General features: G+C 48.1%; 1 protein-coding gene across 1 annotated transcript in view; it reads right to left on the bottom strand.

The window, feature by feature from the left end:
• LOC142481562 (uncharacterized) overlaps window positions 1–19,580 on the bottom strand; it is a gene marked incomplete at its 3' end in the record, with an annotated part of 28,140 nt that extends 8,560 nt beyond the window's left edge. The window contains exons 1-8 of the mRNA XM_075582942.1: window positions 19,485–19,580; window positions 19,303–19,356; window positions 16,282–16,389; window positions 14,111–14,200; window positions 13,537–13,590; window positions 12,792–12,899; window positions 8,001–8,108; window positions 7,229–7,282 (exon numbers count right to left, since the gene is read on the bottom strand). Coding sequence (XP_075439057.1) covers window positions 7,229–7,282; window positions 8,001–8,108; window positions 12,792–12,899; window positions 13,537–13,590; window positions 14,111–14,200; window positions 16,282–16,389; window positions 19,303–19,356; window positions 19,485–19,568 — 660 coding nt within the window. The remainder of the gene's footprint in view (window positions 1–7,228; window positions 7,283–8,000; window positions 8,109–12,791; window positions 12,900–13,536; window positions 13,591–14,110; window positions 14,201–16,281; window positions 16,390–19,302; window positions 19,357–19,484) is intronic.
• Window positions 19,581–22,900: the final 3,320 nt, after the last annotated feature.

Here is a 22,900-nt window from a genome sequence, read left to right as displayed (position 1 = left end):
GTGAGAGACACACACTGATAGAGAGAAACACACACTGATAGTGAGAGACACACGCTGATAGTGAGAGACACACGCTGATAGTGAGAGACACACTGATAGTGAGAGACACACACTGATAGTGAGAGACACACACTGATAGTGAGAGACACACACTGATAGTGAGACACACTGATAGTGAGAGACACACACTGATAGTGAGAGACACACTGATAGTGAGAGACACACACACGGATAGTGAGAGAGACACACACTGATAGTGAGAGAGACACACTGATAGTGAGAGAGACACACACTGATAGTGGGAGACACACACTGATAGTGGGAGACACACTGATAGTGAGAGACACACTGATAGTGAGAGACACACACTGATAGTGAGAGAGAGACACAGTGATAGTGAGAGAGACACACACTGACAGTGAGACACACTGATAATGAGAGACACACACTGATAGTGGGAGACACACACTGATAGTGAGAGAGACACACTGATATTGAGAGAGACACACTGATAGTGAGAGACACACTGATAGTGAGAGACACACACTGATAGTGAGAGAAACACACTGATAGTGAGAGACACACACTGATAGTGAGAGAAACACACTGATAGTGAGAGACACACACTGATACTGAGAGGCACACTGATAGTGAGAGACACACACTGATAGTGAGAGACACTCACTAATAGTGAGAGACACAATAATAGTGAGAGACACACAGTGATAGTGAGAGACACACACTGATAGAGAGAAACACATGCTGATAGTGAGAGACACACGCTGATAATGAGAGACACACTGATAGTGAGAGACACACAGTGATAGTGAGAGATACACACTGATAGTGAGAGACACACACTGATAGTGAGACACACTGATAGTGAGAGACACACACTGATAGTGAGAGACACACACTGATAGTGAGAGACACACTGATAGTGAGAGACACACACACGGATAGTGAGAGAGACACACACTGATAGTGAGAGAGACACACTGATAGTGAGAGAGACACACACTGATAGTGAGAGACACACTGATAGTGAGAGAGACACAGTGATAGTGAGAGAGACACAGTGATAGTGAGAGACACAAACTGATAGTGAGAGACAGACACTGATAGTGAGAGAGACACAGTGATAGTGAGAGAGACACACTGATAGTGAGAGAGACACACTGATAGTGAGAGAGACACACTGATAGTGAGAGACACACACTGATAGTGAGAGACACACACTGATAGTGAGAGACACACACTGATAGTGAGAGACACACACATTGATAGTGAGAGAGAGAGAGGGAGACACTGATAGTGAGAGAGACACACACTGACAGTGAGAGAGAGACACACTGATAGTGAGAGAGACACACACTGACAGTGAGAGAGACACACACTGACAGTGAGAGAGAGACACACTGATAGTGAGAGAGACACACACATTGATAGTGAGAGACACACACATTGATAGTGAGAGAGAAAGAGAGACACTGATAGTGAGAGAGAGACACACACTGACAGTGAGAGAGACACACACTTATAGACGTGGATACACCAGTTACCGTTAAAGTGATGTTATTATCACACCCGGTCCAAAACAAAATGAGGGCGTTATTACCTCAACTTGAAGTTGGTTTCATAACATTGTGGTAATAATTTACTGGGTGCGATATTGGGGCAAAATCACAATAATATTTACATTTTAGGCTTCTGCAATATCTATTACTACAGCAGCCTGTGATAGAAATAACACAAACCCATCTGATGCTTCTAGTTACCAATATATACCACAGGCCCCAAACCAAGGTATACCACAGGCCCCAAACCAAGGTATACCACAGGCCCCAAACCAAGGTATACCACAGGCCCCAAACCAAGGTATACCACAGGCGCCAAACCAAGATATACCACAGGCCCCAAACCAAGGTATACCACAGGCCCCAAACCAAGGTATACCACAGGCCCCAAACCAAGATATACCACAGGCCCCAAACCAAGGTATACCACAGGCCCCAAACCAAGGTATACCACAGGCCCCAAACCAAGGTATACCACAGGCCCCAAACCAAGGTACACCACAGGCCCCAAACCAAGGTATACCACAGGCCCCAAACCAAGATATACCACAGGCCCCAAACCAAGGTATACCACAGGCCCCAAACAGGCCCCAAACCAAGGTACACCACAGGCCCCAAACCAAGGTATACCACCGGCCCCAAACCAAGGTATACAACAGGCCCCAAACCAAGGTGTACCACAGGCCCCAAACCAAGGTATACCACCGGCCCCAAACCAAGGTATACCACCGGCCCCAAACCAAGGTATACCACAGCCCCCAAACCAAGGTATACCACCGGTCCCAAACCAAGGTATACCACAGGCCCCAAACCAAGGTATACCAGAGGCCCCAAACCAAGGTATACCACCGGCCCCAAACCAAGGTATACCACAGGCCCCAAACCAAGGTATACCACAGGCCCCAAACCAAGGTATACCACAGGCCCCAAACCAAGGTATACCACAGCCCCCAAACCAAGGTATATCAGAGGCCCCAAACCAAGGTATATCAGAGGCCCCAAACCAAGGTATACCACAGGCCCCAAACCAAGGTATACCACAGGCCCCAAACCAAGGTATATCAGAGGCCCCAAACCAAGGTATACCACCGGCCCCAAACCAAGGTAAACCACAGGCCCCAAACCAAGGTATACCACAGGCCCCAAACCAAGGTGTACCACAGGCCCCAAACCAAGGTATACCACAGGCACCAAACCAAGGTATACCACAGCCCCCAAACCAAGGTATACCACAGGCGCCAAACCAAGATATACCACAGGCCCCAAACCAAGGTATACCACAGGCCCCAAACCAAGGTATACCACAGGCCCCAAACCAAGATATACCACAGGCCCCAAACCAAGGTATACCACAGGCCCCAAACCAAGGTATACCACAGGCCCCAAACCAAGGTATACCACAGGCCCCAAACCAAGGTACACCACAGGCCCCAAACCAAGGTATACCACAGGCCCCAAACCAAGATATACCACAGGCCCCAAACCAAGGTATACCACAGGCCCCAAACAGGCCCCAAACCAAGGTACACCACAGGCCCCAAACCAAGGTATACCACCGGCCCCAAACCAAGGTATACAACAGGCCCCAAACCAAGGTGTACCACAGGCCCCAAACCAAGGTATACCACCGGCCCCAAACCAAGGTATACCACCGGCCCCAAACCAAGGTATACCACAGCCCCCAAACCAAGGTATACCACCGGTCCCAAACCAAGGTATACCACAGGCCCCAAACCAAGGTATATCAGAGGCCCCAAACCAAGGTATACCACCGGCCCCAAACCAAGGTATACCACAGGCCCCAAACCAAGGTATACCACAGGCCCCAAACCAAGGTATACCACAGGCCCCAAACCAAGGTATACCACAGGCCCCAAACCAAGGTATACCACAGGCCCCAAACCAAGGTATATCAGAGGCCCCAAACCAAGGTATACCACCGGCCCCAAACCAAGGTAAACCACAGGCCCCAAACCAAGGTATACCACAGGCCCCAAACCAAGGTGTACCACAGGCCCCAAACCAAGGTATACCACAGGCACCAAACCAAGGTATACCACAGCCCCCAAACCAAGGTATACCACAGGCCCCAAACCGAGGTATACCACCGGCCCCAAACCAAGGTATACCACCGGTCCCAAACCAAGGTATACCACCGGCCCCAAACCAAGGTATACCACCGGCCCCAAACCAAGGTATACCACAGGCCCCAAACCAAGGTATATCAGAGGCCCCAAACCAAGGTATACCACAGGCCCCAAACCAAGGTATACCACAGGCCCCAAACCAAGGTATACCACCGGCCCCAAACCAAGGTATACCACCGGCCCCAAACCGAGGTATACCACAGGCCCCAAACCAAGGTGTACCACAGGCCCCAAACCAAGGTGTACCACAGGCCCCAAACCAAGGTCTACCACAGGCCCCAAATCAAGGTATACCACAGGCCCCAAACCAAGGTATACCACAGGCCCCAAACCAAGGTATACCACAGGCCCCAAACCAAGGTATACCACAGGCCCCAAACCAAGGTATACCACAGGCCCCAAACCAAGGTATACCACAGGCCCCAAACCAAGGTATACAACAGGCCCCAAACCAAGGTACACCACAGGCCCCAAACCAAGGTATACCACAGGCCCCAAACCAAGGTATACCACAGGCACCAAACCAAGGTATACCACAGGCACCAAACCAGAATATACCACAGGCCCCAAACCAAGGTATACCACAGGCACCAAACCAAGGTATACCACAGGCACCAAACCAGAATAAACCACAGGCTCCAAACCAAGATACAGTATACCACATTCCCAAACTAAGGTATACCACAGGCACCAAACCAAGGTACACCACAGGCACCAAACCAAGGTATACCACAGGCACCAAAGGGGTTAATACATAAAAGTAAAAACACCCTACCTAACCCCGTTGCCGACCTTAGTGCCATGGAATGCTTTACCAACCGCTAAGGTAATGAAAAGGTTAACCCTCACCACAACACCTGGGGTACCAAATCCCCCTTCCAGGGGCAAATGTGCCCAAGACAACTTTTGCCCATTGGAAAGCATAAAAATAAACATCAAACAAAATAGACTTTATAATACATCCTAACACCATAAATACTAAGCCATTAAATCCATTGATTGTCACGGTGGCTACCTCAGCCCTCAACGGGGACCTAGATAGCCACATTGGCAATCAATGAACACCCTAAATAAAACTCTTTCTTACCCGTGCCGGGATGAAGGCCGTCTTCCGTATCCTCAGTGGCACCCCCACATTCGTCCAATAAAGGTCCGATGCCCAACCACAAAAATAAACCCCAGCAACAATCCCTGCCGATGGCCAATAAAAACCATACGAAACAATCCTTGTCCGATGTCACAAAAACAAACAACAAAAGAAAACGAGTTAAAATAGACCCATGTCTGGTGTCTTCTTCCATTGTGGTGGCCTCCTGGATGAAGGGTGGTGGATCCTCACATTGACCCAAAGCTATGGATCCTCCGTGGTAGACGAGCAGTCTCCGGGGGGTAGTCCTTCTTTCTTCGTCTTCTCTTGACGTCTTCTTTCTCTTCTTCTTCTTCTTCCAGATTTTCTTCCTGTCAAATGTGACGTACAAGGCCTTATATAAGGACTGTGACATCACATTTGACAGTCACATGGTACATTGCTGAGAATAACCGGTCAACCAAGAGGGATGGAATCACAGGGTACATCATGCAACCTGATTGGTTGGACCATGTGATTCCCTCCCCTTTGTGGTGCTGTGACGTCAGGACTGGATCTATTTTAACTCATTTTCTTTATTTGTTAATCTTTGCGCCATCTGGGAAGGATCATTTTGTACTTTTATTTTGTTTTTTATTGGCCATCGTCGGGGATTGTTTCCTGGTTTTATTTTTATGGTTGGGCATCGACCCTTAATTGGATGACTGTGCACATAAAGAGAGACAGATAGACACACACACACACACACACACACACACACACACACACACACACACACACACACACACACACACACACACACACACACACACACACACACACACACACACAGAGACAGATAGGCACACACACACAGAGACAGATCTGGGATACGATAAGACAGATAGGCACACACACAGAGACAGACAGATAGGCACACACACACAGAGACACACACACACAGAGACAGATAGGCACACACACAGAGACAGATCTGGGAGACGATAGACAGATGGTACACACACACACACACAGACAGATAGGCACACACACACAAAACAGATAGGTGCACACACACACACACACACACACACACACACACACACACACACACACACACACACACACACACAGAGACAGATAGGCACACACACACACACACACAGACAGATAGGCACACACACACAGAGACAGATCTGGGGTACGATAGACAGATGGTACACACACCCACACACACACACACAGATAGGCACACACACAGAGACAGATAGGCACACACACAGAGACAGATAGGCACACACACACAGAGACAGATAGGCAGACACACAGAGACAGATCTGGGATACGATAGACAGATGGCACACACACACACACACACACACACACAGACAGACAGATCTGGGATACGATAGACAGATGGCACACACACACACACACACAGATCTGGGATAAGATAGACAGATGTTACACACACACACACACACACACACACACACACACACACACACACACACACACACACACACACACACACACACACACACACACACACACACAGAGACAGATCTGGGATACGATAAGACAGATAGGCACACACACAGAGACAGACAGATAGGCACACACACACAGAGACACACACACACAGAGACAGATAGGCACACACACAGAGACAGATCTGGGAGACGATAGACAGATGGTACACACACACACACACACACAGACAGATAGGCACACACACACAAAACAGATAGGTGCACACACACACACACACAGAGACAGATAGACACACACACACACACACACAGACAGATAGGCACACACACACAGAGACAGATCTGGGGTACGATAGACAGATGGTACACACACCCACACACACACACACAGATAGGCACACACACAGAGACAGATAGGCACACACACACAGAGACAGATAGGCAGACACACAGAGACAGATCTGGGATACGATAGACAGATGGCACACACACACACACACACACACAGACAGATCTGGGATACGATAGACAGATGGCACACACACACACACACACAGAGACAGATCTGGGATAAGATAGACAGATGTCACACACACACACACACACACACACACACACACACACACACACACACACACACACACACACACACACACACACACACAGATCTGGGATACGATAGACAGATGTTACACACACACACACAGAGACAGATCTGGGATAAGATAGACAGATGTTACACACACACACACAGATAGGCACACACACAGAGACAGATAGGCACACACACACACAGAGACAGATAGGCACACACACACAGAGACAGATCTGGGATACGATAGACAGATGGTACGTACACACACACACACACACACACACACACACACACACACACAGAGACAGATGGTACACACGGGCCTGTACACGCCACATACAGATACTCACATGTTCTCCTTTGTTGCCCTTTCCTCCTTTCTGTCCGTGTTCCCCAACCTCGCCCTGCAAAAACACAGTGTTACATACTGATACATACACACAACGTACACAATACACACAACACACACAATACACATCTCCTGCTGCAATGACTGAACATGTTACTAACACACAACATAGAAGAAGGAACAGAGGGCACAACGGATTTTGCAAATTCAAACTCATTTATTGAGCCCTCTGTTCCTTCCTCTGTGTCCCCAGGAGACTGGCTGCAGCTGCCTTCGTTCTAACATTGGTGCACCGGTAATTGGATCATTTTTATTTTTTGAGGTGTGCAGCGCTCCTCTCTATTATCTGGACTAACACACAACACACATCTCCTGCTGCCATGACTGAACATGTTACTAACACACACACATCAAAGTCAGGAGATGTTGCACATGCACATACACAACACACATCCAAAGGACAAGTCACACACAACACACACATACACAACTCCTCATGCAAAGGACAAGTCACACACAACACACATACACAACTCATCATGCAAAGGACAAGTCACACACAACACACATACACAACTCATCATGCAAAGGACAAGTCACACACAACACACATACACAACACACATACAAAGGACAAGTCACATGCAACACACATACACAACACACATACAAAGGACAAGTCACACACAACACACATACACAACACACATACACAACTCATCATACAAAGGACAAGTCACACACACACACAACCCCGATCTAAGAGTCGTCACCTTGTCCCCGTCCTCTCCGGATGTCCCAGGGGGTCCGGCAGGTCCGGGTAACCCAACTGGGCCCTGCACCCCGTCTCTACCTCCGGGCCCGATGGGACCCTTCTCCCCCTAAAGAGACATACAGAGAGAGAGAGAGTGTCACAGAGGGCACGTGAGAGGGTCACAGACATACACAAGAGGGCAAAAGGGGGACGATAGACAACACTCTGATGATGTTAAATTAATGCAATTGCAGGCGGCACGGAACCAAAGGGGACCCTTATTCCCCTGTATAGTACTAACAAATCTCCGTAAGTACCAGCACTCACTGTCTAATGGCTAAATGATGAAAACAGTTGTAATGCAGAATAAACATTTAATAATAAAACAAACCAGAAATAAATCAAATGTGTTTGCCGAAACCAGTGTCACAAATGGGCATGTCACAAAGTGAGGGGTGGGGGGGGGGGGGGGAAAGGAAAAGGGGAAAAAAACATGAAACACAAGGAAAATACACAAAAAATGGAGAATGGCAAGTATGCTAGGGGGGCGACGTTTCGAGGGTCTACCTCTTCATCTGGCCCATTCCCCCTGGTCCAAAAGGTCCCAGAGGTACTTCCCTAAGCCTCCCTTCCCCTATCACTGGTCAAATCAGACACTCCTGAGAATAGAGAGCAAACATACAGTGCAGGCTAAATACAGCTAAACAGCTAATAGCAGGGAAGCAAGAATCCACTACAGTCAATGCCAGTAGTTCAAGTACTACCAGAAACTGAGGGCAATGGTACAGTCAAGGCTGAACACAAGAGAGCGTTACAGAGGGGGGGGAGAGTGTCACAGACAGAAACATGAGAGAGCGTTACAGAGGGGGGGTGAGAGAGTCACAGACAGAAACATGAGAGAGCGTTACAGAGGGGGGGAGAGAGAGTCACAGACAGGAACATGAGAGAGTGTTACAGAGGAGGGGGGGGAGAGGGTCACAGACAGGAATATGAGAGAGTGTTACAGAGGAGGAGTGAGAGAGTCACAGAGAGAAACATGAGAGAGTGTTACAGAGGAGGGGGGAGAGGGTCACAGACAGAAACACGAGAGAGCGTTACAGAGGAGGAGTGAGAGAGTCACAGACAGAAACATGAGAGAGTGTTACAGAGGGGGGAGAGAGGGTCACAGACAGAAACATGAGAGAGCGTTACAGAGGAGGGGAGAGTGTCACAGACAGAAACATGAGAGAGCGTTACAGAGGAGGGGAGAGTGTCACAGACAGAAACATGAGAGAGCGTTACAGAGGGGGGGTGAGAGAGTCACAGACAGAAACATGAGAGAGCGTTACAGAGGAGGGGAGAGGGTCACAGACAGGAACATGAGAGAGCGTTACAGAGGGGGGAGAGAGAGTCACAGACAGAAACATGAGAGAGTGTTACAGAGGGGGGGAGAGAGAGTCACAGACAGGAACATGAGAGAGTGTTACAGAGGAGGGGGGGAGAGGGTCACAGACAGGAATATGAGAGAGTGTTACAGAGGAGGAGTGAGAGAGTCACAGACAGAAACATGAGAGAGTGTTACAGAGGAGGGGGGAGAGGGTCACAGACAGAAACACGAGAGAGCGTTACAGAGGAGGAGTGAGAGAGTCACAGACAGAAACATGAGAGAGTGTTACAGAGGGGGGAGAGAGGGTCACAGACAGAAACACGAGAGAGCGTTACAGAGGAGGGGTGAGAGAGTCACAGACAGAAACATGAGAGAGTGTTACAGAGGGGGGAGAGAGTCACAGACAGAAACATGAGAGAGTGTTACAGAGGAGGGGTGAGAGAGTCACAGACAGAAACATGAGAGAGCGTTACAGAGGGGGAGAGAGTCACAGACAGAAACATGAGAGAGTGTTACAGAGGGGGGGAGAGAGAGTCACAGACAGGAACATGAGAGAGTGTTACAGAGGGGGGGAGAGAGAGTCACAGACAGAAACATGAGAGAGCGTTACAGAGGAGGGGGGGAGAGAGAGTCACAGACAGAAACATGAGAGAGTGTTACAGAGGAGGGGGGAGAGAGTCACAGACAGAAACATGAGAGAGTGTTACAGAGGGGGGGAGAGAGAGTCACAGACAGGAACATGAGAGCGTTACAGAGGAGGGGAGAGGGTCACAGACAGAAACATGAGAGAGCGTTACAGAGGGGGGGAGAGAGAGTCACAGACAGAAACATGAGAGAGCGTTACAGAGGGGGGGGGGAGAGAGTCACAGACAGAAACATGAGAGAGCGTTACAGAGGAGGGGGGAGAGGGTCACAGACAGGAACATGAGAGAGCGTTACAGAGGAGGGGTGAGAGAGTCACAGACAGGAACATGAGAGAGCGTTACAGAGGAGGGGAGAGAGTGTCACAGACAGGAACATGAGAGAGCGTTACAGAGGAGGGGAGAGAGTCACAGACAGAAACATGAGAGAGTGTTACAGAGGGGGGAGAGAGTCACAGACAGAAACATGAGAGAGCGTTACAGAGGAGGGGAGAGGGTCACAGACAGGAACATGAGAGAGCGTTACAGAGGGGGAAGAGAGAGTCACAGACAGAAACATGAGAGAGCGTTACAGAAGAGGGGGGAGAGAGAGTCACAGACAGAAACATGAGAGAGTGTTACAGAGGAGGGGAGAGGGTCACAGACAGGAACATGAGAGAGCGTTACAGAGGGGGGGAGAGAGTCACAGACAGAAACATGAGAGAGCGTTACAGAGGAGGGGTGAGAGAGTCAGACAGAAACATGAGAGAGCGTTACAGAGGGGGGAGAGAGTCACAGACAGAAACATGAGAGAGTGTTACAGAGGAGGGGGGAGAGAGTCACAGACAGAAACATGAGAGAGTGTTACAGAGGGGGGAGAGAGAGTCACAGACAGGAACATGAGAGAGCGTTACAGAGGAGGGGAGAGAGTGTCACAGACAGGAACATGAGAGAGCGTTACAGAGGAGGGGAGAGAGTCACAGACAGAAACATGAGAGAGTGTTACAGAGGGGGGAGAGAGTCACAGACAGAAACATGAGAGAGCGTTACAGAGGAGGGGAGAGGGTCACAGACAGGAACATGAGAGAGCGTTACAGAGGGGGGGAGAGGGTCACAGACAGGAACATGAGAGAGCGTTACAGAAGGGGGGAGAGAGTCACAGACAGAAACATGAGAGAGCGTTACAGAGGAGGGGTGAGAGAGTCACAGACAGAAACATGAGAGAGCGTTACAGAGGAGGGGAGAGAGAGTCACAGACAGGAACATGAGAGAGCGTTACAGAGGAGGGGAGAGAGTGTCACAGACAGAAACATGAGGGAGTGTTACAGAGGGGGGAGAGAGAGTCACAGACAGAAACATGAGAGAGCGTTACAGAGGAGGGGAGAGGGTCACAGACAGAAACATGAGAGAGTGTTACAGAGGGGGGGAGAGAGTGTCACAGACAGAAACATGAGAGAGCGTTACAGAGGGGGAAGAGAGAGTCACAGACAGAAACATGAGAGAGCGTTACAGAGGAGGGGGGAGAGAGAGTCACAGACAGAAACATGAGAGAGCGTTACAGAGGAGGGGGGAGAGGGTCACAGACAGGAACATGAGAGAGCGTTACAGAGGAGGGGTGAGAGGGTCACAGACAGTAACATGAGAGAGTGTTACAGAGAAGGGGTGAGAGTGTCACAGACAGAAACATGAGAGAGCGTTACAGAGGGGGGAGAGAGAGTCACAGACAGAAACATGAGAGAGCGTTACAGAGGAGGGGGGAGAGAGAGTCACAGACAGAAACATGAGAGAGCGTTACAGAGGAGGGGGGAGAGGGTCACAGACAGGAACATGAGAGAGCGTTACAGAGGAGGGGTGAGAGGGTCACAGACAGTAACATGAGAGAGTGTTACAGAGGAGGGGTGAGAGTGTCACAGACAGAAACATGAGAGAGCGTTACAGAGGGGGGAGAGAGAGTCACAGACAGAAACATGAGAGAGCGTTACAGAGGAGGGGGGAGAGAGAGTCACAGACAGAAACATGAGAGAGCGTTACAGAGGAGGGGGGAGAGGGTCACAGACAGGAACATGAGAGAGTGTTACAGAGGAGGGGTGAGAGGGTCACAGACAGTAACATGAGAGAGTGTTACAGAGGAGGGGTGAGAGTGTCACAGACAGAAACATGAGAGCGTTACAGAGGGGGGGAGAGATGTGTTGCGGTGTTTAATCCGGCACTAGTAGTGTGGACATACTAGGTGGATCTGCAGCCACCAAACCAGAATCCAACCCCAGCTGTTAGCTGCGGGATATATATTAATCCTGGAGTTATTCCCCAGTGTGAACGGGCAAACTGAATCCGAATTCAACAATAGATGTATCTGCTTTGGGAATATCTCCGAATATAATACGTGTCTCCACAGTGTGGACATAACATGGAATCCCGGCTGTAAGTAACCAGGATCCCTTAGTGAATTATTTGCTTTTACAATAAATTCAGATTAACTCCAGAGAGTTTCCATAGTGTGCACATAACGAAGAGTGACTCTTGATGAACTAAATGAGCTTATTTGTTTTGGGCACACATCCAGAATTCATCCTGAAGTAGTTGCTCGGCGTGGACAGAATGTGGTGAATCTGGATTGATTAATCCAGAATTCATCCTGAAGTAGTTGCTCGGTGTGGACAGAACGTGGTGAATCTGGATTGATTAATCCAGAATTCATCCTGAAGTTGTTGCTCGGTGTGGACAGAACGTGGTGAATCTGGATTGACTAATCCAGGATTGAATAGTGGGTTCTGTGATTTGGGGATTCCCACGCACACTGCACATGATATAGAGATATACTTACTGGCACTCCCTTCTCTCCCGCAGCACCCGTTGGACCCTGAGGGCCTGGTCGTCCTGGGGGCCCGATGGGTCCTCCTTGCCCAGGGCCACCTCTCTCTCCTGGCGACCCCTACAAGAGGGCGAGAAACGATTAGAACCCTATACCCACTTATAGCTCAGAGACAGGAGAATATAGGAGCCGTTCACCCACGTCCCGTTCCCTATATGTACCCTGATGCATTGGATAGCACTTGGGCACACTTACTCTATAGGGCGATGGCCTATATAAAACTAAACAAGACAGTCATGGTATATAGCGGAGAGTCCCCTATATACCTCATACTGTACCTTCTATCCACAGCTAAACACCAATAGAGGATTTTCTTTCCTATCACCTATATACAATCAAACAATATGATGAGACGTCCCCTATAGGGGAATCAACGCTCTGTACCCGATCCCCCATATACAAGTGACAGGAATGTGGCGGTTCCATAGGGTCATCTCATCCATACAACCCCGTGTCACATATACTAGAGATGAAACACAGGCACAATGTATAAGGGAGTCCATACCATATAGATATACAGCTTAGGGGAAAATCCCAATAAAGGCAGAGATGTATACTATAAGGGAACCCCTGTCACCTACACAACCCCTATATAAAACCAATATGAAAAGCCTCAAATTAGGTAAAGGTGGATAAATCCCCTATAAATCTTTCTATCCCCTATACAAGTGTGTATTTATAATATATAGGCACTTACCGCAGGGCCGGGGGGGCCAGCGGGACCCTCATTACCCTTCAGACCCGTACCACCCTACAGGGAAAAAGGACATTACACAGGAGAAGGTATAGATACACAGATATATGTGTGTGTGTGTGTGTGTGTGTGTGTGTGTGCATATATATACACACACACATATATATATACATATATATATATATACACACACACACACACACACACACACACACACACACACACACACACACACACACACACACACACACATATATACATACATATACACACACATTGCACAGTATAATATTATGTCATTATATTCATCATGTCTAATTGTATTAATAAGCAGATGTATAATACCCGCGTTAGTACGAATGAATTGATGTTTGTGTAATTATATGGATTATCACACACTGTATATTCTAATACGAATGATTACATGGTTATAATTATTAGCACCGTTCATTACAGTGCATATTCATTGGGTTGAATACAGAGATGGGGATAATGATGTGTTTATAAGCTCAGTCCTAATAATGCTGCTGGTAACGATGATATTTCACGCTGGTAATATTAATACTTTGTTACTCACCGGAGTACCGGGCATGCCTCTCTCTCCCGGGAATCCTCTAAGTCCGGCCGGCCCGTCCTTCCCAGGAGCACCAACAGTACCGAAATCTCCCTGAGGGGCGAGAGGAGGAGAGAGGGGTGAGGAGAGTGCGAAGGGAGAGGGGTGAGGAGAGAGAGGGGGAGAAGGGTGAGGAGAGAGAGATGGGGAAGAGGGTAAGAGGAGAGAGAGGGGGAGAGGGGTGAAGAGAGGGCGAAGGGAGAGGGGTGAGGAGAGAGAGGGGGAGAAGGGTGAGGCGAGAGAGGGGGAGAGGGGAGAAGGGAGAGGGGTGAGGAGAGAGAGATGGGGAAGAGGGTGAGAGGAGGGGGAGAGGGGTGAGGAGAGGGCGAAGGGAGAGGGGTGAGGAGAGAGAGAGGGGGGAGAGGGGAGAGGAGAGGGCGAAGGGAGAGGGGTGAGGAGAGAGAGTGGGGGGAGAAGGGGAAAAGGGTGAGAGGAGAAAGAGGGGGTGAGGAGAGGGCGAAGTGAGAGGGGTGAAGAGAGAGAGAGGGGAAGAGGGTGAGAGGAGAGAGAGGGGTGAGAGGGGTGAGGAGAGGGTGAAGGGAGAGAGGTGAGGATAGGGTGAAGGGAGAGGGTGAGGAAAGAGAGAGAGAGAGAGGGGGGATAGTGGGAGAGGAGAGAGAGGGGGAGAGGTGTGAGGAGAGAGAGAGAGAGGGGGAGGGGGAAGAGGGTGAGAGGAGATATAGAGAGAGGGGGGATAGAAGAGAGAGGGGTGAGGAGAGGGCGAAGGGAGAGGGGTGAGGAGAGAGAGGGGGAAGAGGTTGAGAGGAGAGAGAGGGGGATAGGTGTGAGGAGAGGGCGAAGGGAGAGGGGGGAAAGGGTGAGAAGTGAGAGAGGGGAAGAGGGGTGAGGAGAGGGTGAAGGGAGAGAGCTGAGGATAGGGTGAAGGGAGAGGGGTGAGGAGAGAGAGAAAGGGGGAGAGGAGAGAGAGGGGGAGAGGGGTGAGGAGATGCCGAAGGGAAAGGGGTGAGGAGAGAGAGAGGGGGGAGAGGGGGAAGAGGGTGAGATGACAGAGAGGGGTGAGGAGACGGAGAGGGGTGAGGAGAGGGCGAAGGGAGAGGCGTGAGGAGAGAGGGGAAGAGATGGTGAGAGGGGAGGGAGGGGTGAGGAGATGGTGAAGGGAGAGGGGTGAGAAGAGAGAGGGGGAGAGGGCTGGGTAGAGGGCAAAGGGAGAGGTGTGAGGAGAGGGTGAAGGGAGAGGGGTGAAGAGAGAGAGAGTGGGGACAGGGGGAAGAGGGTGTGAGGAAAGAGGGGTGGGGAAGAGGGTGAGAGGAGAGAGGGGTGAGGAGAGGGAGAGGGGAGAGGGGGGAGAGGAGAGAGGGGGGAGAGGAGAGAGGGCTGAGAGAGGTGAGGAGATGGCGAAGGGAGAGGGGCGAGGAGAGAGAGGGGGAGAGGGGGAAGAGGATGAGAGAGAGGGGGAGAGGGGTGAGGGGAGGGCGAAGGGAGAGGCGTGAGGAGAGAGAGGGGGAGACGGCTGAGGAGAGGGAGAAGGGAGAAGGGTGAGGAGAGAGGGGTGAGGAGAGGGTGAAGGGAGAGGGATGAAGGGAGAGGGGTGAAGAGAGAGAGGGGGGACAGGGGGAAGAGGAGAGAGGGCTGAGAGAGGTGAGGAGATGGCGAAGGGAGAGGGTGAGGAGAGAGAGGGAGAGGCGTGAGGAGAGAGAGGGGTAGAGGGGAGAGGAGAGGGCTTAGGATAGAGGGGGGAGAAGGGTGAGGAGAGAGAGGGGGAGAAGGGTAAGGAGAGAGAGAGGGAGAGGGAGAGGGGTGAGGAGAGGGGGCGAAGGGAGAGGGGTGAAGAGAGAGGGGGAGAGGGCAGAAGAGAGAGAGGGGTAGAGGGGTGAGGAGAGGGCTTAGGATAGAGAGGGGGAGAAGGGTGAGGATGGAGAGGGGAAGAAGGATGAGGAGAGAGAGAGGGGGGAGAGAGGTGAGGAGAGAGGGGTGAGGAGAGAGGGGGAGAGGGGTGAGGAGAGAGGGGGGAAGGGTGAGGAGGAAGAGGGGAGACGAGGAGAAGATTGAGATGGGTGAGGAGGAGGGAAGAGGTAGAAAGGTGGAGAGACAGGGAGGAGTAGGGAGGCAGGGAGAGAAGAGTAGGGGACAGGATGGGACGAGATGTACAGTGGTAATGGGTATGACCTTCATACCTTGGTGCCTTCCTTCCCAGAGGGGCCTGGCAGGCCCTGCTCTCCCGGCGGCCCCGGGGGGCCGGGGTGCCCTCTCTCTCCCATTTGGCCGGACTCTCCTTGGGACCCCTGGGGAGGAGCAGGGAAAGTCAGTAGGCTGCCTGGTACAGTGGTACCGAGTATCTCTACACTGATGTAAAATAGCTATACACTGATACAAAGCATCTCTACACTGGTACTAAGTATCTATACACTGGTACTAAGTATCTCTACACTGGTACTAAGTATCTCTACACTGGTACTAAGTATCTCTACACTGGTACTAAGTATCTCTACACTGGTACTAAGTATCTATACACTGGTACTAACTATCTCTACACTGGTACTAAGTATCTCTACACTGGTACTAAGTATCTATACACTGGTACTAAGTATCTCTACACTGGTACTAAGTATCTCTACACTGGTACTAAGTATCGCTACACTGGTACTAAGTATCTCTACACTGGTACTAAGTATCTCTACACTGGTACTAAGTATCTCTACACTGGTACTAAGTATCTCTACACTGGTACTAAGTATCTATACACTGGTACTAAGTATCTCTACACTGGTACTAAGTATCTCTACACTGGTACTAAGTATCTATACACTGGTACTAAGTATCTCTACACTGGTACTAAGTATCTATATACTGGTACTAAGTATCTCTACACTGGTACTAAGTATCTCTACACTGGTACTAAGTATCTCTACACTGGTACTAAGTATCTCTACGCTGGTACTAAGTATCTCTACACTGGTACTAAGTATCTATACACTGGTACTAAGTATCTATACACTGGTACTAAGTATCTCTACACTGGTACTAAGTATCTCTACACTGGTACTAAGTATCTATACACTGGTACTAAGTATCTATACACTGGTACTAAGTATCTCTATACTGGTACTAAGCCTCTCTACACTGGTACTAAGTATCTATATACTGTACTAAGTATCTCTACACTGGTACTAAGTATCTCTACACTGGTACTAAGTATCTCTACACTGGTACTAAGTATCTATATACTGGTACTAAGTATCTATACACTGGTACTAAGTATCTCTATACTGGTACTAAGCATCTCTATACTGGTACTAAGCATCTCTACACTGGTACTAAGTATCTCTACACTGGTAATAAGTATCTCTACACTGGTACTAAGTATCTCTACACTGGTACTAAGTATCTCTACACTGGTACTAAGTATCTCTACACTGGTACTAAGTATCTATATACTGGTACTAAGTATCTATACACTGGTACTAAGTATCTATATACTGGTACTAAGCATCTCTACACTGGTACTAAGCATCTCTACACTGGTACTAAGCATCTCTACACTGGTACTAAGTATCTATACACTGGTACTAAGTATCTATACACTGGTACTAAGTATCTATATACTGGTACTAAGTATCTCTACACTGGTACTAAGCATCTCTACACTGGTACTAAGTATCTCTACACTGGTACTAAGTATCTCTACACTGGTACTAAGTATCTCTACACTGGTACTAAGTATCTCTACACTGGTACTAAGTATCTATATATTGGTATTAAGTATCTATATACTGGTACTAAGTATCTCTACACTGGTACTAAGTATCTATATACGGGTGCTAAGTATCTCTACACTGGTACTAAGTATCTATATACTGGTACTAAGTATCTCTACCCTGGTACTAAGTATCTATATACTGGTACTAAGTATCTATACACTGGTACTAAGTATCTATACACTGGTACTAAGTATCTATACACTGGTACTAAGTATCTATATACTGGTACTAAGTATCTCTACACTGGTATTAAGTATCTATATACTGGTACTAAGTATCTCTACACTGGTACTAAGTATCTATACACTGATACTAAGTATCTATACACTGGAACTAAGTATCTCTACACTGGTACTAAGTATCTATATACTGGTACTAAGTATCTCTACACTGGTACTAAGTATCTATACACTGATACTAATTATCTATACTCTGGAACTAAGTATCTCTACACTGGTACTAAGTATCTCTACACTGGTACTAAGTATCTCTACACTGGTACTAAGTATCTCTACACTGGTACTAAGTATCTATACACTGATACTAAGTATCTATACACTGGAACTAAGTATCTCTACACTGGTACTAAGTATCTATACACTGGTACTAAGTATCTCTACACTGGTACTAAGTATCTCTACACTGGTACTAAGTATCTCTACACTGGTACTAAGTATCTCTACACTGGTAATAAGTATCTCTACACTGGTACTAAGTATCTCTACACTGGTACTAAGTATCTCTACACTGGTACTAAGTATCTCTACACTGGTACTAAGTATCTATATACTGGTACTAAGTATCTCTACCCTGATACTATGCATCTCTACACTGGTACTATGTATCTCTACCCTGATACTATGTATCTCTACACTGGTACTAAGTATCTCTACACTGGTACTAAGTATCTCTACACTGGTACTAAGTATCTTAAGTATCTATATACTGGTACTAACTATCTCTACACTGGTGCTAAGTATCTCTACCCTGATACTATGCATCTCTACACTGATACTAAGTATCTATATACGGATACTATGCATCGTTACAGTGATACCAAGTATCTCTACACTGGTACTAAGTATCTCTACCCTGATACTAAGTACCTACCCTGATCACGCCGCGCTGTATAATGATACTGAGTATCTATACACTGATAATGATCACACTGCGCTGTATAATAATGCAGAGTATCTATACACTGATAATGAACATGCCGTGCTGTATAATGATGCAGAGTATCTATACACTGATAATGATCACTCAGCGCTGTATAATGATACTGAGTGTCTATACACTGATAATGATCACGCTGCGCTGTATAATGATGCAGAGTATCTAAACACGTCGCGCGGTATAATGATGCCGAGTATCTGCATACACTTTCAGCCCCCTGAGACCACACATAGGCATTAAGAAACAGGAAGGTCCTCTCACCGGTGCCCCCACCACGCCCGGCGGTCCCGTCGTCCCCACCTTCCCTTGGAAACCCTGAAACAGAGGGGAGACCCGAGAGATGAGTTTCACGGACGCGGACCCTGAAAACGCCCGACACGTGACTTTCCCCGTCTCCGCATTAAACATGGCCGCCCCCGTGACCGTCCTGCGTCAGTACTCACCACTTCCCCCCTCTGCCCGGGGTGTCCTGGGATCCCGTCTTTGCCGGGGGGACCCTGCGGAAGGAGGAGAAACGCGTCGGACATCAGGAACCATTTCTACTTATTCCAGTGTAACAAATACCCGGCTTCTCTGTCCCTCGGGGCCTCAGTCGGCCATTATTACCCCCCCCCCCCCTCGTTATCTTGCTGGCAAACGATGGCAGCGTAATCAGTTCAAACAAAGCAGCAATGTATCTGAATATACAAGAGGCCCCTTAGAGTGTGAGCTCTGCGGGCAAGAGACTACTTTTCCTAATGTTACTTTCATGTCGGAAGCGCTAATTCCCATTCTGTGTTATATTAGTATGTCCTGTATATAACAGCTGTGATGAGCTGTGTACATACATAACCCTATATAAGGATACACATACACACATACACACATACACAAATACACACACCCCTATATAAAGAAATACATACATATACACACACACACACACACACACACACAAACACAAGCAGTTCTACCCCAAAACAGGTTGGGTAAACACGGTCAAATCCCTCGCACATTTACATGCCTTGCACATTTACACGCCTCGCACATTTACACGCCTCCCACATTTACACGCCTCCCACATTTACACGCCTCCCACATTTACACGCCTCCCACATTTACACGCCTCCCACATTTACACGCCTCCCACATTTACACGCCTCCCACATTTACACGCCTCCCACATTTACACGCCTCCCACATTTACACGCCTCCCACATTTGCACGCCTCACACATTTGCACGCCTCACACATTTGCACGCCTCACACTTTTACACGCCTCACACTTTTACACGCCTCACACTTTTACACGCCTCACACTTTTACACGCCTCACACTTTTACACGCCTCACACTTTTTACACGCCTCACTCTTTTACACGCCTCACTCTTTTACACGCCTCACTCTTTTACACGCCTCACACTTTTACACGCCTCACACTTTTACACGCCTCACACTTTTACACGCCTCACACTTTTACACGCCTCACACTTTTACACGCCTCACACTTTTACACGCCTCACACTTTTACACGCCTCACACTTTTACACGCCTCACTCTTTTACACGCCTCACTCTTTTACACGCCTCACTCTTTTACACGCCTCACACTTTTACACGCCTCACACTTTTACACGCCTCACACTTTTACACGCCTCACACTTTTACACGCCTCACTCTTTTACACGCCTCACACTTTTACACGCCTCACACTTTTACACGCCTCACACTGCGATCGGTCAGCGTGAAGGCATTACACGCGTACACCGGTCGGATTCCTTCACACATCCCAGAGGATCGCATACAGCTTACTCAGCGCCAACATTGGTGCGCGAAAATCTCATTTGTAAATGGCGCTGGTGTACAAGACTGGCGCTAGAAGTGGGCGCACGGGGCGTACACGTGTACATGGGATGTACTAAAAAGGATATTTTACTGCTTCATTGTGATGATGTCACTGTGTGATGATGTCACTGTGTGATAATGTCACTGTGTGATGATGTCACTGTGTGATGATGTCACTGTGTGAGCAGCGAGCGCTTGTACAACCAGAGTCCCACCTCCCCTTACCTTTATTGTGTCTCTGATAAGCACAGGGGGGATAAAGGGAAATAAAGCACTTTATTGTGTCTCTGATAAGCACAGGGGGGATAAGGGGAAATAAAGCACATTATTGGCTCTCTGATAAGCACAGGGGGATAAGGGGAAATAAAGCACTTTATTTGCTCTCTGATAAGCACAGGGGGATAAGGGGAAATACAGCACTTTATTGGCTCTCTCATAAGCACAGGGGGATAATGGGAAATAAAGCACTTTATTGGCTCTCTGATAAGCACAGGGGGATAAGGGGAAATAAAGCACTTTATTGGCTCTCTGATAAGCACAGGGGGGATAAGGGGGAATAAAGCACTTTATTGGCTCTCTGATAAGCACAGAGGGGATAAGGGGAAATAAAGCACTTTATTGTGTCTCTGATAAGCACAGGGGGATAATAGGAAATAAACCACTTTATTGGCTCTCTGATAAGCACAGGGGGATAAGGGGAAATAAAACACTTTATTGGCTCTCTGATAAGCACAGGGGGATAATAGGAAATAAACCACTTTATTGGCTCTCTGATAAGCACAGGGGGATAAGGGGAAATAAAGCACTTTATTGGCTCTCTCTGATAAGCACAGGGGGATAATAGGAAATAAAGCACTTTATTGGCTCTCTGATAAGCACAGGGGGGATAAGGGGAAATAAAGCACTTTATTGGCTCTCTGATAAGCACAGGGGGGATAAGGGGAAATAAAGCACTTTATTGGCTCTCTGATAAGCACAGGGGATATGGGGAAATAAAGCACTTTATTGGCTCTCTGATAAGCACAGGGGGAATAGGGGGAAATAAAGCACTTTATTGGCTCTCTGATAAGCACAGGGGGGATAAGGGGAAATAAAGCACTTTATTGGCTCTCTGATAAGCACAGGGGAGATAAGGGGAAATAAAGCACTTTATTAGCTCTATGATAAGCACAGGGGGGATAAGGGTAAATAAAGCACTTTATTGGCTCTCTGATAAGCACAGGGGATAAGGGGAAATAAAGCACTTTATTGGCTCTCTGATAAGCACAGGGGGATAAGGGGAAATAAAGCACTTTATTGGCTCTCTGATAAGCACAGAGGGGATAAGGGGAAATAAAGCACTTTATTGTGTCTCTGATAAGCACAGGGGGATAATAGGAAATAAACCACTTTATTGGCTCTCTGATAAGCACAGGGGGATAAGGGGAAATAAAACACTTTATTGGCTCTCTGATAAGCACAGGGGGATAATAGGAAATAAACCACTTTATTGGCTCTCTGATAAGCACAGGGGGATAAGGGGAAATAAAGCACTTTATTGGCTCTCTCTGATAAGCACAGGGGGATAATAGGAAATAAAGCACTTTATTGGCTCTCTGATAAGCACAGGGGGGATAAGGGGAAATAAAGCACTTTATTGGCTCTCTGATAAGCACAGGGGGGATAAGGGGAAATAAAGCACTTTATTGGCTCTCTGATAAGCACAGGGGATATGGGGAAATAAAGCACTTTATTGGCTCTCTGATAAGCACAGGGGGAATAGGGGGAAATAAAGCACTTTATTGGCTCTCTGATAAGCACAGGGGGGATAAGGGGAAATAAAGCACTTTATTGGCTCTCTGATAAGCACAGGGAGATAAGGGGAAATAAAGCACTTTATTAGCTCTATGATAAGCACAGGGGGATAAGGGTAAATAAAGCACTTTATTGGCTCTCTGATAAGCACAGGGGATAAGGGGAAATAAAGCACTTTATTGGCTCTCTGATAAGCACAGGGGGATAAGGGGAAATAAAGCACTTTATTGGCTCTCTGATAA

The sequence above is a fragment of the Ascaphus truei genome, unplaced genomic scaffold (assembly GCF_040206685.1).
Source record: "Ascaphus truei isolate aAscTru1 unplaced genomic scaffold, aAscTru1.hap1 HAP1_SCAFFOLD_2797, whole genome shotgun sequence".
In the NCBI taxonomy this organism is placed as follows: Eukaryota; Metazoa; Chordata; class Amphibia; order Anura; family Ascaphidae; genus Ascaphus; species Ascaphus truei.
This window is presented reverse-complemented; position numbering and strand designations above follow the sequence as displayed.